The sequence below is a fragment of the Geotrypetes seraphini genome, chromosome 8 (genome assembly GCF_902459505.1).
Source record: "Geotrypetes seraphini chromosome 8, aGeoSer1.1, whole genome shotgun sequence".
NCBI lineage: Eukaryota > Metazoa > Chordata > Amphibia > Gymnophiona > Dermophiidae > Geotrypetes > Geotrypetes seraphini.
Window position 1 is genome coordinate 130941611 of NC_047091.1, and position 20278 is coordinate 130961888.

Here is a 20278-nt window from a genome sequence, read left to right on the forward strand (position 1 = left end):
CAGATCTTCAAAGGGGGGACAGGCCAGGGATGGTGGCATAGGCCTCCAGGGAGAATAGGCCTTTAAGGGGGGGGGACAGACCTTCAAAGGGGGGACAGGCCTTCAAAGCAGGGATAGGCCAGGGATGGTGGCATAGGCCTTCAGGGGGGACAGGCCTTTAAAGGGGAGGGACAGACCTTCAAGGAGGGGACAGGCCAGGGATGGTGGCATAGGCCATTAAGGGGGGGACAGGCCTTCAAGGGGTAGGACAGGCCTTCAGGGGTAGGTGCAGACCTTCAGGGGTGGGGGGCCTTGGTGTAGAAGTACATGGAGGGAGGAAATGGGTGTTCAAAGAGACGTACATATGCCGGACTTTGGGGGAGAAGAAATAATGAGTCTAAAAATAGAGAAGAGGGAGAGAGATGATGGACAATGGGATTTAGGGAGGGAAGGAACAGAAAGGGAGAGAAGTTGGACACAAGGGATGGTGTGGAGGGGGGATAGAGATACTGGATAGGAGGGTAATTGGGAAAAGAAAGGGAGAGATGGTGGACCCTTGGATGGTGGGGAAGGAGGGAGAGATGCTGGATGAAAGGGTAGTTAAGAAAAAGTGGATCTGTGGATGGAGATAAAAGAAAAAGAAAGATGCCAGACCTCCGGGGGAGGGAAGGGGAGGACAGAGGTGGCAGATGGATAGTTAGCGCGGAGAAAGAAGGAGACCCTGGCAAGCAAGTTATCAGAAGACAACCAGAGCCTGGAACCAACAAGATTTGAATAATGACTAGACAACAAAAGGTAGAAAAACTAATTTTATTTTCCATTTTGTAATTACAAAATGTCAGATTTGAAATGTGTATCCTGCCAGAGCTGGTGTTAGACCGCAAACATGAGCTAGGATTTAACAGAGAGAGGAAAAGTCTTTTTTGTTTGTTTATTTTGTTTATATCACAGCGCCAGTGTGGTTAGAAGGCAAAGGGGGTGAAGAGGCTATAAAATAAACCCACCAGGATGTTTGAAAAAACATCCAATTGGGCAGGAAAATTGAATCGAATCGAAAAACCAATTCAATAGGCTGAATCAAATCAAAATTTTTTTCCTGAATCGGGCAGCACTATTGTGAACATGTGGGTAAAGGTGAGCCGGTTGATATAGTGTATCTAGATTTTCAGAAAGCTTTTGATAAAGTTCCTCACGAGAGGCTCCTGAGAAAATTAAAGTGTCATGGGATAGGTGGTAAAGTTCAGCTGTGGATTAGGAATTGGTTATCGGATAGAAAGCAGAGAGTGGGTTAAATGGTCATTCTTCTCCGTGGAGGAGAGTAAACAGTGAAGTGTTATAGGAGTCTGTACTAGGACTAGTGCTATTTAACTTATTTATAAATGATCTGGAAATTGGAACAACGAGTGAGGTGATTAAATCTGCAGATGACACTAAACTGTTCAATGTTGTTAAAACGTATGTGGATTGTGAAAAATTGCAGGCGGACCTTAGGAAATTGGAAGACTGGGCGTCCAAATGGTAGATGAAATTTAATGTGGACAAATGCAAAGTGATGCACATTGGGAAGACTAACCCGAATCACATGCTAGGATGCTATGGTCCACCTTGGGGATTAGCGCCCAAGAAAAGGATCTGGATATCATCATAGACAATACGATGAAACCTTCCACTGTGACCAGCCAGGCACCGTGCCCTTCAAGGTCCCAGGCAAGGCTGACATGAAGGTGCATAGAAAACCCAGGAAAGGAAGTTACAAAGTCGGTCAGGGATCTGAGCATGATGATTTTCCGGCTAACCACCATGGGGAGCCGGAAATATCTAAGAAACTGAGAGACAGACAGAATTCAGGTCGCCACCAGAGGAGCCCAAGAGCCACCCAGATTCCTCCTGCTTCCTCAGCTAAGTTAAGGCACTTTGGTGTTGTATTTTGTCACAAGCCTAGCACTACAGATAGCCTTGTTCCAGTTAAAAGACAAAAAAACTTAACTTTGAAGCTGAAGAAGGCTGACCAGTGTAGAAGTTCTTCTACTAGTAGGCAACATGACTGTTCCTATTGAGAGTGCCCAAGAGCAGGAGCCCTGGGAGGAGAGGGAACAGTATGAAAACACTCACTCCTCTAAGCCTAGAGTAGCTCCCAGTAAAGCACAACCTAGAAGTCAGGCTCTTAGCCCTTTGAACGCCCACCTGCTAAAGTTAATTGAACAGCAGGAGAAAGCTCAGCAAAAGCAAAAGCCTGCCCATCCCCTAGTCAGGTTAGGGCGTAGCTTTCTGAGAGCAAGACAAACTGAGCAGAACAAGCCTAGGAGAGTCAGTCCTGAGCCAGCAGAGGAAGGAGACACATGGACAGGTGCCCCAGAGCTCAAGCAGGGGAATGAAATTGAAATGGAAGACTTGGAAGATTCCTCTCTGGTGAACCAGCCAGTCTGTCCACAGTCAGAGGAAGCTATGGACATTTCCCTGGAACCTGAGGAGGTTTGCATGGAAGCAAGCTAAGTTTTCTTTTTACTTTTGAACTATTTTGGTATTGATGAATGAAGGGACTAGTGCTGTCTGAGTGAGCATTTCAAAACTCACTACAGGGAGATGGTACCCTGTTCAAAGGACTTTGGACTGTGTTTTTTTTCTCTCTCTGTTTTGGAGAATATAGCCACTGAATGTGATAGTGGGGGTTGTGGGGGTTGTGGGGCTAATCCACAGAAGATCCTCTGGGTTGAGATTGTGGGGCCGATTTAGGCAATTTTGATAGTGGATTCGGCAACTCCCCACCCCCGCCAGCTTGCTAAAGTTGGTAGGGGAAGCCTGCTTAAATCCAGGCAAGCACGGTGTGCTTTATCAGTACCAATGGACTGTTCTGAATAACTGCTATGAAACTGTGCAAACTCACCAATTACTGTTTTCCTGTTGTTCTTTTTCTTTGGAAGAAGCTAGTGAGAGACTAGTTATACTTACCCTGAGGAAAGGGTCTGACCAGCCTTGTGCTGACTTGGTAGCCAAGGCAAAAGTACTGTTTTTGTTTGTTTGCGTTTGTTTTTGTTTGTTTGGAACTTTTGAGCATTGGCTACATTACTGAGTAAAGCTTTATTGTGGATTAAAGCCTTATTATTTTTGAGGAGAACCGTGCTGTTCTGACTTTTATTTTCTCCTCATATTATTATGACCAGCAGGGCTTTCAACCTTTGAAGGCACGCCAGAGACTGTATTTTTGCACACTGCCTGGTAGCCATTCCAGAATCCGGTACCGGGAGTGTGACAATTTGTTGTTGCTTGCATCAATAAAAAATTGTTTGAACCTAAAAAAGGGATGGTTAACAAGACTAAGAATGTTATAATGCCCCTGTATCGCTCCATGGTGCGACCTCATCTGGAGTATTGCTTTCAGTTCTGGTCTTCTTATCTCAAGAAAGATATAGTGGCACTAAAAAAGGTTCAAAGAAGAGCAACCAAGATGATAAAGGGGATGGAACTCCTCTCATATGAGGAAAAACTAAAAAGGTTAGGGCTCCTCAGCTTAGAAAAGAGAAGGCTGAGGGGAGATGTGACTGAAGTCTACAAAATTCTGAGTGGAGTAGAACGGGTACAAGTGGATTGATTTTTCACTTTTTTCAAAAACTACAAAGACTAGGGGACACTCGAAATTGAAGGGAAATACTTTTAAAACCAATAGGCTATTTTTCACTCAGAGAATAGTTAAGCTCTAGAACGCGTTGCCAGAGATTGTGGTAAATGCGGATCACATAGCTGGTTTTAAGAAAGATTTGGACAAATTCCTGGAGAAAAAGTCCATAGTCTGTTATTAAGACATGGGAGAAGCCTCTGCTTGCCCTGGATTGGTAGCTTGGAATGTTGCTTCTCTTTGGGTTTTGACCAGGTATTAGTGACCTGGATTGGCCACCATGAGAACGGGCTGCTGGGCTTGATGGACCATTAGTCTGACCCAGTAAGGCTATTCTTATGTTCTTAATGCACTGCTGCATCTTATTCCAAAGTCTATTTTCTTTGGGTTCTTGTGATGGTAGGATGGTAGGGGCAGTAGCAGTGGTAGCATGGGATGGGAAGAGGGGGGAGGCACTGGACACCTTGAGGGAGATGCTGGACAGTTTGGAAGAGGGGGAAGAGAAGATACTTGGCACTTCTTTCTTTATTTTATTTTTTAAAACATACCTCGCCTAAGAACTAAGTGGTTTACAATTAATTCATAAATTAATAACAATACTTACAAAAAAATAGAGACTAACAAAGAAAGCTATTGGGGGAGAGAGAAGGAGAGAGAGATGCTAGATACCTTTTGGAGTAATAGGAAGAAGAGATGAACTGAGCAGCTAGGGAGGGGACTACAGATGGGAGGGGAGTACTGTTTGTGTACAGGCAGTCCCCAACTTATAGACGCCCGACTTAAGTATGACTCATACTTAAGAACGCAGTTGCGGCTTCATTTGATTTCACTGAGCAGTTTTCCAGTGACATAGACTCCTACACTTCTCATGTAGCAGATTAAGGAATGATGCATGGCCACTTTAAGAACAGTGTGTGGTTGTGCAAGCTGAACCTTAGAGGGAAAACTGGCTGTCGCTAGTGCTGTTTAGCACTGTTTCCATCGGGACAGGCAGTCCCGCTGCTGCCCGACTTTTCCCAGCTGAGAGGGTCCTTCGGAGATCCTTTAAACAGCGGTCCAGCCGCCGAGGGAGCCTGTCGCTAGTGCTGTTTAGCACTGTTTCCATCGGGACAGGCAGTCCCGCTGCTGCCCGACTTTTCCCAGCTGAGAGGGTCCTTCGGAGATCCTTTAAACAGCGGTCCAGCCGCCGAGGGAGCCTGTCGCTAGTGCTGTTTAGCACTGTTTCCATCGGGACAGGCAGTCCCGCTGCTGCCCGACTTTTCCCAGCTGAGAGGGTCCTTCGGAGATCCTTTAAACAGCGGTCCAGCCGCCGAGGGAGCCTGTCGCTAGTGCTGTTTAGCACTGTTTCCATCGGGACAGGCAGTCCCGCTGCTGCCCGACTTTTCCCAGCTGAGAGGGTCCTTCGGAGATCCTTTAAACAGCGGTCCAGCCGCGGTACGCGGCCCGCGGTCGTGAGCCCCGGGGCGTGTGCTGAAGGGGCGTGGCTAAAGGGGCTTGCCCCTTTTGAGCCCCTTCGGAGCCTAAGAGGAGCAGGGAGCAGGTCTACCGATTCTTCAGCATGGGTAAGAGGAAAGCCAAAGCAATACCATCTGCTGGAACAACAGGCCCGATGGATCGCCATCTTGTGGTTCCTATCTTGCCTCCTGTTGAGGAACAGGTAACTTTTAATATTCAAGCTGTTTCCTTATCTTCTGGGGAACCAACACCACCTCCTCAACCATCATATTCCCTACGGTTAGAAGAATCTCCTTCCCCTTTTAAGGAAGGAATAACTTCTTCTTCCCCCCAATCATTGTTATTATCTGGTCTGGAGGTTTCAGGACAATCCCTGGGGCAAGCTAAAGAACTAACCCCAGTGCAGATGATTACTGGGCAAAGCTCGGACGTTCTCCCCAAGGATAAAGTGATCACTTTAAATGATGTTTGGCTTAGCATTAACAGAATAGAGTCATCTTTACAAAAAACCGTTTTGAACTTATGTCAATTTTCATCTGATGTAACTGTGAAAATTAAAGAACAAGATAAAAAAATTGGAGAAACAGCTGTAAAGGTTGAAAAGTTAGATCAGGCAGTAGGTAATTTACAAGCCAGTGCTGTTTCTAATATAAAGGATAGTATGATGATACATGCTAAATTAGAAAAAATGGAAAATGCTATTAGAGTTAAGAATCTTCGCCTGTTAAATTTTCCGATCACACATTACCTCTCTTCAATGGAACTCTTGAGAATGTATTTGAGGGAAATATTACATTATAATAAAGTGGAGACCTTTGAGGTCGAAAATTTATATTACATCTCAAGAGATTCCAAAGAAAAGGTAGATGAAGGTGGAATGGATAGAATAGTATCACCTGAGAGTTTGAATGTATCACAGTTTTTGGAGTCATCTAAAGACATAATTGAGAAACGAGCAACTCTTCTCGTGACCTTTAAGACAGAGCTTGAGAAGCAAGATATCTTGAAATTATATTTCCTGAAAAAGCAAGAGATGTTTTGTGGTCAACGGGTGATAATTTTTCCAGATGTCTCTAGACAGACCCAGTTTAAGAGGAAACAGTTCCTTCAGCTAAAGCCAAAGGTTTTGGCAGTCGGAGCTACTTTCTTTTTAAAATTTCCATGTAAATGCCTGATTTCATATGAAAGTGATAAATATGTGTTTTTTGAGCCAGCCCAGGTGGAAGATTTTATTAAAGAGAAACCTTTGTTGAAAGTTTAAATTCCTAATATTTAGTTTATTTTTGGAGGATGATGTATAATATATATAAAAGCCATTTGCCTGTTCCTAGATAGTAGATAGAAAGATTTGCTTTGATGTTTTATTTGTACTGGCGATCAGCTTTAACGTGGACTAGGATATAGTTGTATTAGTTTCCTTATATATTATGTTAATTCCCGTTGGGGAATTTACATTTGTACTATTTGTGTTCATTCATGTAGGTTTGTTACTAAGATATTGTAATGAATAATCTAATAAATATAAAATAAAAAAAAATAAAAAAAGAGGGAAAACTGGTAGGGACGGTTGGCCCTTTTGTGAGCTGGGAGCAGAGGTAAGCAGCAAGAATCTTAAAATCTACAAATTCTGAACTACATACAAATCTGACTTAAGAACAGCTTTAAAAATGTAACTTGTTCTTAACCCGGGGACTGCCTGTATATGGGAGAACAGAAGGACAGATGTTAGACAGCCCATTTCCAGACATCTAGAATTCAGGTATAGAGTATTATCCCAGGACAAGCAGGCAGGTATTCTCACATGTGGGTGACGTCATCGACGGAGCTCCTTATGCGGACGCCTCACAAGCAGACTACCTTGAAGAAACTCGAAGTTTCGAGTCGCCCGCACTGCGCATGTGCGAGTGCCTTCCCGCCCAATGCAGGGCGCATCTCCTCAGTTCTCAGTTTTCCGTGGAGCTGAGAAGTCAGTCTTTGACTCTCTTCGTTACTTTGTGCCTTCTTTGAATCGCGGTTTGTATTTTTTTCCTCATGAATTGCTTTTCTTATTTTATTTCTTTCATTTTCAGTTTAAAAAAAAAAATTTTTTTCCTCGTCCGTCTGTTTTTCAGGACAGGCTGCTTGGCCGCAGCCCAAGGGCTTTGATCTTGCGGCGGCTATTTTTTCTTCTATTTCCCAGCCTGTCACAGGCTTCAAGAAGTGTGACAAGTGCCAACGTGCAATCTCTCTTACGGACCCACACCGTGTCTTGGGCCGAAACATCATCCTAGGTCATGCCTGTCTTGTCAAACACTTCAGCCTCGAGCTTTCAATCGTCATATTTTGGTGGACAAGCTCTTCGAGATGGAATCTTCTACTGATCCCTCAACTTCAAAGGCGACCTCGGCCTCGACTCCTACCAAGGTTCCTCCTGCTCCTCCTGCTTCCACCTCGAGCCTCATCAGACCTTCGTTGTTTGCAGCAGCTCTTTCTTCGATGACATCTGCTGTATCTTCCCCTGTTTCCACAGGTCAGATAGCTCAGCAGTCGGTTCCAGCGGTAGTGAGTAAAGTGCCTAAGACTTCCAAGTCGAAGCACACTCACACTACCTCGAAGGAACCTCCAGCCAAAGCAGGTGGTCCGGTTTCAGACGTGGATCCATCCTTGCCGGCTTCTTTCCAGACCATGTTGGAGAAGCAATTAATTCAGTTCCTTACTAATATGGGACCGAAGCTTCTCTCTCTTATCCAGCCTGGGCATTCAGCAGACTCCCACGGGGTTGAGCTGCTTCCTTTGCCTCAGTCTGAACTCACACACTCTTTACAGGGAGCAGAGTCTCTGCAAGTGTCTGGTCTGGTATCTAAGCACGTGCAGCAAGGAGCAGAATCTTTGCAAGTGCCTCGGCAGGAATCCTCACACTATATAAGGTGCAGAGTCTTTGGGAATGCATCAAGGTTCCTCCATCAAGCCTCTGGAGCTTCGATCTACAGCCTCCAGTCCTATCCATTCTTTGATAGCATCAGCTGCTTCCGTCTCCGAGGCAAAGTCTCCTCGATCCTCGAGATCTGCTTCCAGGCACAGTTCTCACTGATGATCGAGGCCTTCATCAAGGCATCCTTCCAGGCATAGTTCTTCTTCTAAAGAACGACCTTCTTCAACTAAGCCTCGATCTACCCCAACTTCGACTAGACTACCGACTCCTCTTTCGAGGTCTCCAATGCCGGACCTCGAAGATGTCCCGGTTTCGATTGCCTCGTCCAAGTCACCATGTTCCTTCGATGCCTTTTTTCCTGACAAAGCTTCATCTTCGACCCAGGCTGCCTTGATGTCCTCAAGTCCTTCTCGAGGAAAAGCATTGGCGGATCAGCTATCTTTCTCATCTTTCCTTCGTCAGATGGCTGTGGACTTGGATCTTCAATTAGATACTGGCTCTAAATACTCTAAGGAGTATCTCGAAGTCATGCATCTCCCTCAACCTCTGGCAGAGTCACTTAAGCTTCCTCTTCATAAGCTTTTGAATCAGACTTTTGGTCGATGCCTGGAAACACCTTATACCATACCAGCTGTTCCAGGAAAGTTGGACTCTAGGTATAAAACTGTACATCGCAAAGGCTTTGACAACTCACAGTTATCTCATCAATCCCTGCTTGTCGAGTCCTCCTTGAAGAGGTCCCATCCTTCCAAGGTTTATGCCACCGTTCCTCCTGGCAGGGAGGGAAAAATTATGGGATCGGGATGGTGCAGAATAAGTTGTGATGGGGGGGACCTTTTCTTGAAGCAGCCTGTCGGCGAAACATGTCGGATATGGCAGGTCCCTTTCCCGATGAGATAAGATCATCAAGAAAAAGAATATAATAAGATACGTTTTAACCAGTTTTTATAACGGTTAAGTTATTGACATTAAGCACTTTAAGCACTTTAATAAGTTTGAGATATAATGAAGCACTTAAAAAAAACCAAAAAATTGTGAAACATATTGAGTAGGGGATAGTGAAGAAGCCATAGCCAGTGAGAAGAATTTTGGCAACCAAGCAAACACAAAAAAATTGTATGGTGACCAAATGGCATGTCTGAAGCCCTGATAGTTTGACTAAAGCAATTTATTAAGAAGAGAGAGCGGCATTGAGAGATATAGTTGTGGTATTATGAATGGTTTACCAATGCCAGAGTATTGACTGAGATTATAGCGTGTATAGTAAGATTTGAGACATATCAGAAATGTACACATTGGGAATCACTTTATTGTAACTGTTATTATGTATTCATATGTCACTTGAGATAGTAGCTTTGAGAAGCACATGAAATAAGTAAACAATGAATTACCTTGGTCTAAGCCTCACTGTAAATGCATTATGAAATTATAACCTTGTAGAGCATTAGCTAAGTAATTAATTTTTTTTTTTTTTAATTTATAAATTTAATGCTTAACAATATCAGATGATATTAAAGAAAAAGGTTTCTTATACAAAATTTTAAAACAGTTAAGTAATACAAAACAATCCTTTTCAAAAAAAATAAATAAATAAAGCTAAGTAATTAATGGAGCTATGATTATCAATAAAAGGGGGAGAGACCATCCATTTAGAGTGCTTCCTCCCCAACTCTAAGACTGCGTGTATGTGTTTCCTGTGTGAAATTCTACAGTATGAACCTTTAAAACTAGATACAGGAGAATTTGTTCCCTGTTTACGTTACTGAAAGTTTCGTGCAACGACGAGTAAGCGCTGGGGCAGTATTACTAGGTAAGTGAGGGTGTTGCGCTTAGGCTGTTAGTTTAACTAGAAGGTTTCCGTAGATGTAATGCTTGTTGTTACTGGTTGCCACGATTATGATAATATCATTAGCAACATCTATAGGCATACAGGGTATGAACATCAGGTGTTATAGTGAGTGGGTGTAGAAAATTTGACTTCAATAAATTTGATTTTAAATAGTTTGTTATGAAGTTAATATAGTTGTAATTCTGTTATTAATTCCAATTTAAAACTTAAGATTTAAATCTATGAAGTGAACAGGGCAGGTATTAAGAAATCCTGCTGTGATTTCTTTGAAATCCCTTTTTTTTTTTAAATTCTTTATTCATTTTAAAACTGACAAACAAGTGATTAATATTAAAACATTACATTACTAATAAAATATATAGCACTTGACATTCTTATACATATAATCCATTAAAGTAGAAATTATAACCCTTTCCCCCCCCACCCAACAATTCTTCAACAGAAATCCAATCATTAAATAAAAATATTAATCATCCAATTTCCCCCCCTCCCCCCAATAAAATACATGTATCCATCAGAAAGGAAAATGATGTTCATTCATTACAATAATTCTCTAATGGCCCCGGTGTCGAAACTAGCTCCTGTTAAGTCTTTAAATTTATAATATTCCCCCAAACATGACCCACGGTGACGCAAGGCCATGCTTCCCCTCCCCTCCCCCCAAACATGACCCACGGTGACGCAAGGCCATGCTTCCCCTCTCCCCAAACATGATCCACGGTGATGCAAGGCCATGCTTCCCCTCGCAGCGGTATCGCCTACGAGTGTTACATTTATTTATTTATTAACTGCTCATCTCCCAGATGCAAGGCCATGCTTCCCCTCCCCCCAAACATGATCCACGGTGATGCAAGGCCATGCTTCCCCTCGCAGCGGTATCACCTACGAGTGTTACATTTATTTATTTATTAACTGCTCATCTCCCAGATACAACTGGGCCAAACCCCATTTTCCGCCTCGAGCTTGTTACCGCTCCCCCACCACATAAGCTGCGGCCAACAGCTTTAAAACAAGTCTCTAACAAATCCTAAAGAGTACCCCAATAAAATTGGCCAAACCTATGCCTGAAAGGTAGACAGCATCAGGACAATAGGATGGTCTTTGAAATCCCTTAACGATCCCCTTGGGTCTTCTTTATTGGCCAGATTATGCTCTTCTTAAGTTTGATCAGTTTATATATTAGGGAATTTTAGTATGTATAATTTATACTTTTATTCTCTTTTATACTTGTAAACGCATACCATCCATGCCCTGAAGAAGCTCTCGTTACAGCATGCGAGCGAAACGGAGATCTTCCGTCGTTGGTGTTGAGGCCGGGTAGACAAACCCAAACTAAGTACTTTATACAAATACTAGGGCCCTGAGAAGGGCTCATATTCTTTCATGTTAGTTGGGTAAAAGCCCTTGGACATTTATTTATTTATTTATATATCGGGAAATACAAGATAAAAAGAAATATATGACAAGAAATAGTAACAAGATAGTAACAAAATTAGCAATTAAGCAGCACTTAATAAGAGACTTATTGGACTGATGATAACTCGCATATAGGCCAGTAAGCCTAGACAAGTTCAAGCGGCTACCGGCTGTGAGCACTTGAGATCCATTGTCTCTAATAGAGTTTTATTGAGATTAGTTTACTCTGGTATTAGCCTATTTTTAGGTAATTTTGGTGTGCTACACAGTAGTACGGTAGTGTTTTATTCGGACATGCATGTATAGCATGGCTTTTTGTGTTCCCTGTCCTGCAGGAGAGAATGTGAAGGAATTTTTCTTCCGTGTTGCAGCACTTGCCTTTGAGCATTCTGTGCTGAAGGAGCTGGAGAAGGGCAGTGGTCCCATGACCCAAATTGGAACAGGAAATCTTATCAGTATGTATAACAAAAGTTATCAAACTACTGGATGGAAGGTTGGGGCATGGCAGGATAATCAGAATGGGTAACCATTGAGCTCTGACTGTATAAATGTGCATGGACCAAGAATCGAATAATATAAAATTTGTTATACAAATAAATTTGGGCTAATCTGGAGCTCATATTTAAAAAGCAGTTATACATTCAATGCTTTTTTTTTTAAATCTGGCAGTATTGCATGTATAAGGGTAATTTATAACAGTGTGCCTAGGATATTAAGGCAGGAAGACCCCTAGGGCTGGATTCTCTAAACAGTGCTATCAGCAGCTGCCTTCAAAAGCGGTGCCAATCACGTGTAAATCATGCAACAACAATGTTTTGAGAATCATGGCTACATGAAAGGTAGGCGCCAAAAATGTAAGCCAGGGTTTTAAAGGCCTACATTTCTGGCGCCTACTTTTTATCTGAATCACACCTAAGGAGGCACCTAATGGTACCTAAGTCCATTTGCAGCATTAACCATGCCTACAGTGGCCTTAAGTGATGCAAGGCACCTCCTTAGACAGGACAACGTTGCCATTTTAGGAGGTGCAATTATGTGCTTTTATTATTTTTTTAACAGCCTATTAATTGGATTTTAATCGGCGCAGTCAATTACTGCACCAATTGAACCAATTAAACCAGGCAGCAGTAGGGTGCCTATCGCTGCCTAACTGTTTTGAGAATCCAAGCCCTTGTTTATAAGGACACATATGTGACTATGGCGCTCGTGTCTCAAAATGCCCAAACATCCAAATTGCAATTTTGGAGTGGCAGAATTTGAATGTTCTAGCACTGTAGTGCATCCAAATAGGAAAGGAGCATGTTATGGGTCTATTATAGTTGGGACTTGGGAGGGCCACAATTAGTGATAATTGAACCAGAAGAAACATCCAAGTCTAAAAAGGATGTTTTTATTTAGACCTAGTCCAGGCACATCCGGGGCACAAAAGGGTGCTCTGATTGAGCAGGTGACCCCTGGAAAGATTAAGGCATGACCTCTCAGTCCCCTCCCTCACTGGAAAGGGAAACTAGACTCCCTGACCAACATAAGGCATTATCAGCATTCTGAAAACAGCAGCAAGCAGATCTGAAGAGGAACCTAGTAGTTTTGGCCAGGTAATAGTGACCTGGATTGGCCACCATGAGAACGGGCTACTGGGCTTGATGGACCATTGGTCTGACCCAGTAAGACTATTCTTATGTTCTTATGCAGTGGACTGTAAACCAGGGGACCCACGTTCAAATCCCACTTCAACACTTATTTTTTACCTTTAAGTTGTGAGCCTGCCAGAAACCTAAATGTTAAAGATACCTGCAACTCTGATAGAAGCACTGATAAAGGACAGCATCTGTGAGCACATTGAAAAAAATGGGCTGATGAAAGCGAGCCAACATGGCTTCTGCAAGGGAAGATCGTGCCAAACAAACTTACTGCACTTCTTTGAGGGGGTAAACAGCCAGTTGGACAAAGGGGAACCCATAAATATCATTTACCGCGACTTCCAAAAGGCCTTTGACAAGGTACCCCATGTGTGGCTACTTAGGAAGCTGTGGAACCACGGGGTGGAAGGGGATGTACACAGATGGGTCAAACACTGGTTGGCAGGCAGAAGGCAGAGGGTTGGAGTGAAGGGTCACTACTCGGGCTGGAGGAGGGTCACGAGCGGAGTTCTGCAGGGGTCGGTGCTCGGACCGCTGCTGTTCAATGTATTTATTAATGACCTGGAAACGGGGACGAAGTATGAAGTTATAAAATTTGCGGATGACACTAAACTCTGTAGAAGGGTTAGAACTGCGGAAGAGTGTGATGACCTACAAAGGGACCTAAACAAACTGGAGGAGTGGGCGAATAAATGGCAGATGGACTTCAATGTAGGGAAATGCAAGGTCATGCATATAGGGAGAAAGAACCCGATGTTCAGCTACCAAATGGGGGGATTAGTATTAAAGGGAAGTAACCTTGAAAGAGATTTGGGTGTACTGGTGGACACAACAATGAAGTCAACGGCACAATGCGCAGCAGCCGCGAAGAAGGCAAACAGAATGTTGGGTATTATTAAGAAGGGTATTACGACCAGAATGAAAGAAGTCATCCTGCCGTTGTATCGGGCAATAGTGTGCCCGTATCTGGAGTACTGTGTTCAGTATTGGTCACCGTACCTTAAGAAGGATATGGCAATACTTGAGAGGGTCCAGAGGAGAGCGACACGAATGATTAAGGGCATGGAAAACCTTTCATACACTGAAAGATTGGAGAGACTGGGGCTCTTCTCCGTGGAAAAGCGGAGACTCAGAGGAGACATGATAGAGACCTACAAGATCATGAAGGATAGAGAGAGTAGAGAGGGACAGATTCTTCAAACTTTCAAAACATAAAAGAACAAGAGGGCATTCGGAAAAGTTGAAAGGGGACAGATTCAAAACGAATGCTAGGAAGTTTTTCTTTACCCAGTGTATGGTGTACACCTGGAATGCGCTTCCAGAGGGCTTAATAGGACAGAGTACGGTACTGGGGTTCAAGAAAGGATTGGACAATTTCCTGCTGGAAAAAGGGATAGAGGGGTATAGATAGAGGGCTACTGCACAGGTCCTGGACCTGTTGGGCCACCGCATGAGCGGACTGCTGGGCACGATGGACCTCAGGTCTGACCCAGTGGAGGCATTGCTTGTGTTCTTATGTTCTTAAGCAGACTATTGAGGTGATACACATTCAAATACTATAGGTATTTTCCTGTCTCTGGAGGGCTTACCATTTAAAATAAAGTTGCAGTGGAATACAAACCTGGATGCTCTGGATTAAAGTCCTTTGCACTAACCACTAGGCTGCCCCTCTGCTCTGCAAGGACATCTGTGTGGCCGTTTTTATGCTGCCAGACAGATTCCTTGTCCCTGTTTTTTTATATTCATCATTTGGACGCTTTATTTTAGAAAATGGCTGTATATTCAAGTTCTCATATATTTTTGAACAGAAAATGCTAATATTTTTCTTATGCAAAATGGCTGTGGATTTTTGTATGTTTTAAGCCAGTGGTTCCCAACCCTGTCCTGGGGAACCAGCAACCTGTTGGGCTTTGAGGATGTCCCTAATGAATATACATGAGAGAGATTTGCATACCTGTCACTTCTCCCTGGAAAAGCGGAGACTCAGAGGAGACATGATAGAGACTTACAAGATCATAAAGGGCATAGAGAAGGTGGAGAGGGGCAGATTCTTCAACCTATCGGGAACCACAAGAACAAGGGAGCACTCGGAGAAATTGAAAGGGGACAGGTTTAGAACCAATGCTAGGAAATTCTTTTTCACTCAGAGGGTGGTGGGCACCTGGAATGCGCTTCCGGAGGCTGTGATAGGACAGAGTACATTACGGGGTTTCAAAGAAGGATTGGATAAATTCCTGATGGATGCGGGGATTGAGGGATACAGATAGAGGTATAGATAGGATTATGTAAGGGTATAGACAGAGGGATAAAGGGGATTGAAGGGTTTTAGGCAAAGAATCACCTTGCAGGTCATGGACATGATGGGCCGCCGCGGGAGCGGACTGCTGGGCACAATGGACCTATGGTCTGACCCAGCAGAGGCAACTTCTTATGTCACTTCCATTATATGCAAATCTCTCTCATGCATATTCATTAGGGATATCTTCAAAGCCCAACTGGCTGCTGGTCCCCCAGGACAGGGTTGGAACCACTGTTATAAGCAGTACATCCTAAGTCTGACTTGGACATTCTTTCAAAAGTGCCCCTCCACATCTCAAGTTCGTTGAGGGGACGGAGCTATTTGTAATGAAACTGTTTCTTTTGTGATATGCAAAATGTGGCTGGAGTATTGTAACACTGCGTGAGTGTCAACTTAAAAGCAATTCCTTTTTTTTTTTCATTTCAGAAGTGGAGAAGGATGAAGCAGAGAATGTGAAAGGCAGCAGTCAGGCCAGCATCAGCTGCTGTTAGCAGACAGACCTGGTGGGCAGGAAGGAATAAATGTACCAAGCTTTCTGGGCCCAATTCTGTATAGAATGTGTGTGCAACATTTGATAATAGTTTTCATGTGTACCATTTTCTATATATAATTAATTTGTAATGTTTGTATGTTGGTCACTTAGGCAATAATTCTATAATAGTGCACATATATATAGGTGCCTATTCTCTGTAAGAAAGAAGGTACCTACTTTCCTTTTTTAGAATAAGAGTGTAACTGGGTATACATGTGTGTAAGTGCTAGGCGTGAGCACTTACGCCAGCCTTTGGGTTGGTGTAAATGTGTGTTTCTATATTCCAGAGATATGCAGATAACTTCTGGTGTTCTTTAAGTTATATGTGTAACTTTGTGCACTGCCTACACTCTGCCCATGTGTTTGCCCACCTACAAACTATGTGCTACCAGAAATAAAATACTGCTTAGATGGCCTATCACACATCAGATATGCACACTTCAGTGTGTGAATGCTGGTATTCTAATGATTTATGTGCATAGGTGGCACCTAAATGTATGCACCCACATCATAGAATGACCCCATTGGAGACACATAGGAACAACTTCTGTAAATCTGCCCTCCTGATATGCTCACAATTTCATGTGCATAAATTTACCCAGACTAAGTGGAAGCATTATCAGGGATAGAGATGGGGAGGGGATAGTATTAAAGTGCATGCTTTATAAGACAAGCACACAAATTAATCCAGGAAATCAGTGGCATAGTGAGATTGGGCGGTGCCCTTTTCTTTACCCCCATCGTGCTTCCCCACCTCCCCAATGTGCATACCCCCTTTCATTTTCCCTGTACCTCTAACTTCCCCAGCACGAACAGCAGCTCCAACCTGCTGTTTGTACTGGCCTTGGCTCTCCCTCTGATGTCACTTCCTAGTCCCACAACCCAAAGTGGCGTCAGAGGGAGAGCCAAAGCCAGTGTGAGCAGCAAGTTGGAGCTGCTGCCCATACCAGTGAAGAGCTAGAGGTACTGTGGGGAAAAGGAAGGTACGCGCTTTGAGGGAGGGATGGGAAGGAGCGGGGCAGAGAGGAGGAGAGGTGCCGGTGTCCCCACCAAGATGACACCTGGGGCAGTCCGTCCGCCCCCCTTACTACACCACTGCAGGAAATTTGTGCATGCCAAAGAACAGAAATATATGCACAGAAATTCTCGGGGGTGATTTTCATACTGGAAGAAATTGCATACTCTTTGCAATTTGCTGTACCTGCACAGAGAAATGTATGTGCATACTATTTATGCGTCTATACAGTTATAAAATTACCCTTTTCTGAATCTGACCATGGGTACTTGCAGGACTGCAGGTCATTTTCAAAGAAAGCTTGTCCTGGACTTTCTATTTGAAAATTCCATTGGTATGCACAGATACAAAGTATGTGCTTAAAGGTTTGCATGGCAATGTAAAAATGCAGTCTTTGCATGTACTTTGCCTTCTCTCATCTCTCTCTGCTCACTTTTTTGCTTGGGTAATAGGACACATTCCATAAACAACATGCTTATGGGGGTGGATGGAACACCAATAATCAAAACATGAATTACTGTTATGTTTCAAAAACCTTATATGATTTTTGTTTTCTTAAGAACTAATATTCTGTGGACATTGTGCAGTTAGTTATTGGATACTACAGTATAACTGGATATTCAGCAGTCTTAACCAAGAAAGTCTTGCCACCAACTATAACTAGTTAAAATTATCTTTTTAACTTTATGACAGCTATTTCAGTGGCCTCGCTTATCTTGTTATGTGTAAGTACATAGCACTGGTATTCAGGTACTGGTAAACTAAACCTGTGCCCCCCAAATATCCCAAACATGGTCCAAACATAATATTTGGATACATTTTGTCTGGCTAATTAGTTGGACAGATATATTCAGTTGGTGGGGGATGGGGGGATGAGAAATTAAAACATCAAGATTTATCTGGATAACTCCTAAAGTTATCCAGGCCTATTTTCTGAATATCAGCCTCTTAGGCCCTGATGCACAAAAGGTTTCCTTGCAGGTAAGATTGGTTTTAACTAGTATTACTTGCAAGGAAACTTTCCTGCTGATGCACGAAAGGCTTTTCTTTGGATGCATCCAATCATCAGTAGCAGCCACCAAGAATCCTATGTTAATACATTGCAAGAAGCCCATTAGTATTCTAATGAGCACTCCGTGTAATGCACAGCAGGGAAAGTACCCATGCAGACTTTACCGACAGGGTCTGAGCTGTCATAGTCTTACTTTCCTGTCAGTGCCTGAATGTTGATTGGCTCAGGCTTTCACAGGAAAGTAAGGCTATGACGACAGCCCACCCTGCCAGTAAAGGCAGTCGTTTAAAAATAAAAATCCTTCCCTCCCACCAATCCCCCCCATCTTCCCTCCTGCCGAGCCTTCACCCCGATACTGCTCCTTGTTCACGCTCCTGCTGGGCCCCCCCAAGCCCTGTACTTTTTTTCAAGATTGGCAGGAGGAATACTCACTTCTTCCTGTGGGCAGGCCCGCCTCTTCAAAATTGCAGGCCTTCCCCTTCCCAGTGCATCCTTGCATGCACTGGAAAGGGCCTAAGGCCTTGATTGTCTCAGGCACTTAAGGCCCTACCCATGAGGAGGGGCCTTAGGTCCCTCAGTGTATCACAATGATGCATTAGAAGGGACCTAAGGCCACTCCCCTAGGATGCACCAGGAAGGGGAAGGTTTGCCATTTTGAAGAGGTGGGCCTGCCGGCAGGAGGAAATGGGCATCCCTCTTGCCAGTCTTCACTTTAAAGGTATGGGGTCTCAGTTGACATGGTCAGGTGGAGGTAGCCCCATAGATCACCAGGTGGCCCTTTGTCAGGGGGTTGTCAGTGTGGCCAGCGGCAGGAGGGAGTGAGCATCTCTTCTGCCAATAATAAAAAAAAAGTACAGAGGGGTGGGGGGGGCATTGGTTGGTTGGTCCTGACTCAACTTTTTTTTTAATCCACACAGATGTGAGAATGTAACACACGCACAGTAGCTGTGTACATTAACAACAAAAAAAAGCAGCTGCTCTCCCCCTGCCCCCAATAGCTGAGCAGCAGTGGAAGCCCCAAAGGCACTCAGCTGTTTGGGGCAGGGAGAGCAGCTAGCTTGATAGGAGGGAGGAGCTGTGCCTAGTGATTGCTCTTCTGAGCAAGCACAAGGCTTAGTTACTCCCCCTTTTACCAACAATTCTCCAATCGAATAGTGTGTATGTAATTTACATGCTAGTGTGCTGAACATCGCTATTAAAAGAAAAATCATCCCCACTACGGTATTTTCTATCTGTGGTGTCAGAGCTTTGTGTATCTGACCCTTAGTATCTCTCCTGGTAGCCCACCAAAAATTGTCTGTGTTCTCATAGGACACAAAGACAGCAATTCTCTGCGTACTTCCTACATATAAGTATGTATGTAAGTGCACAGTGGAACAGCACATTTTATGGTGTACATGTACTGTGTGCTTTGTAGACAAGATGACCCATAAAACCAAATTCCTTTCCAGTGTTGTATTAAGGGAACTGACCATCCATCCTCTGTGAGTCCCTGAACTGATTCCCTATGGCACCTGCAGCTGCCATGGATTCTGAAGGTGTGAACAGCTTTAGTACAGTCTCTATGTTGCTGCTTTGTGAGGTCTGATATGAAACAGTACCGACAAAGACCTAGATTCACTAACCTGCCCGATCTGGGCAGGTCCGACAAATTCAGGCCCCCATTTGCCTGCATGGATTGCTGTTGTGATGGTCTGCACATACCTGTCTGAGACGCAACTCTTTTTTTTTTAACTTAAAACTTTTTTTTATTAGTTTTTAGCCCTGCGAGCCCGTGGTTTTAACCCGCTTTAAACCCGTGGGTTAAAACCACAAGCTCGCAGGGCAGGGAAGGGTAGGAGAACGGTGATGCGGCAGGAGAGATTCGGGGAAGGGCAGGAGAACAGCGATGCGGCAGGAGAGATTTGGGGAAGGGCAGGAGAACAGCAATGCGGCAGGAGAGATTCAGGGAAGATCATGGCAAAGCAGGGTGGCATGTGGGGTGAGCAGCAGGAGATAAAAAGCAGGGCGGCATTCAGGGCGAGCGGGGAGGAGAGATTGCAGGGCAGAGAGCAGGGCTTCCAGTCGGAAAGATGTTTTCGACTGGTCCCCAGCAGTCGCTTATTCAGGTGACTGGCCAGCCCAGTCGGATCTGAAATTTAGGGCTCCTTTTACAAAGCTGCAGTAGCGACTTCAGTGCGCGTGACTTTTCATCACACACTAACCCCCATGCTAGCCTAAAAACTACCGCCTGCTCAAGAGGAGGCGGTAGCGGCTAGTGCAGCCGGAGGTTTAGTGCACGATATTACACGCGTTAAACTGCTACTGCGCCTTCGTAAAAGGAGCCCTTAGTGTTGTGAATCGCATCCCAACCTACTTTGTATGCGTTTTGCCTCATTTGCATGCACAGATTCGAAGCGGATTGCAGGAGAGGTAAGTGAATCAGGCCGGAGGGAAATTTGATAGTAAAGGGGTCGCAAACTGATCGGTACACGATCGGTTTGCTTTGTGAATCTAGCCCAAAGGCTGTTAGAATGAGGCAAGTGCATGATCAGTGACACTAATAGTGGAAGAAAGA

The 20278-nt window shown here is 44.0% G+C and overlaps 1 protein-coding gene across 3 annotated transcripts in view; it reads left to right on the forward strand.

Annotated features, from left to right (window-relative positions):
- The window catches only part of RAB36 (RAB36, member RAS oncogene family), a 120945-nt gene extending 102008 nt beyond the window's left edge, over window positions 1-18937 (forward strand). For all 3 annotated transcript variants that reach the window (XM_033957131.1, XM_033957134.1, XM_033957133.1), the window contains 2 exons: window positions 11559-11678; window positions 15589-18937. In XM_033957131.1, the coding sequence (XP_033813022.1) occupies window positions 11559-11678; window positions 15589-15653 (185 nt within the window). In that variant the 3' untranslated portion in view covers window positions 15654-18937. The remainder of the gene's footprint in view (window positions 1-11558; window positions 11679-15588) is intronic.
- The last annotated feature ends 1341 nt before the right edge of the window (window positions 18938-20278 follow it).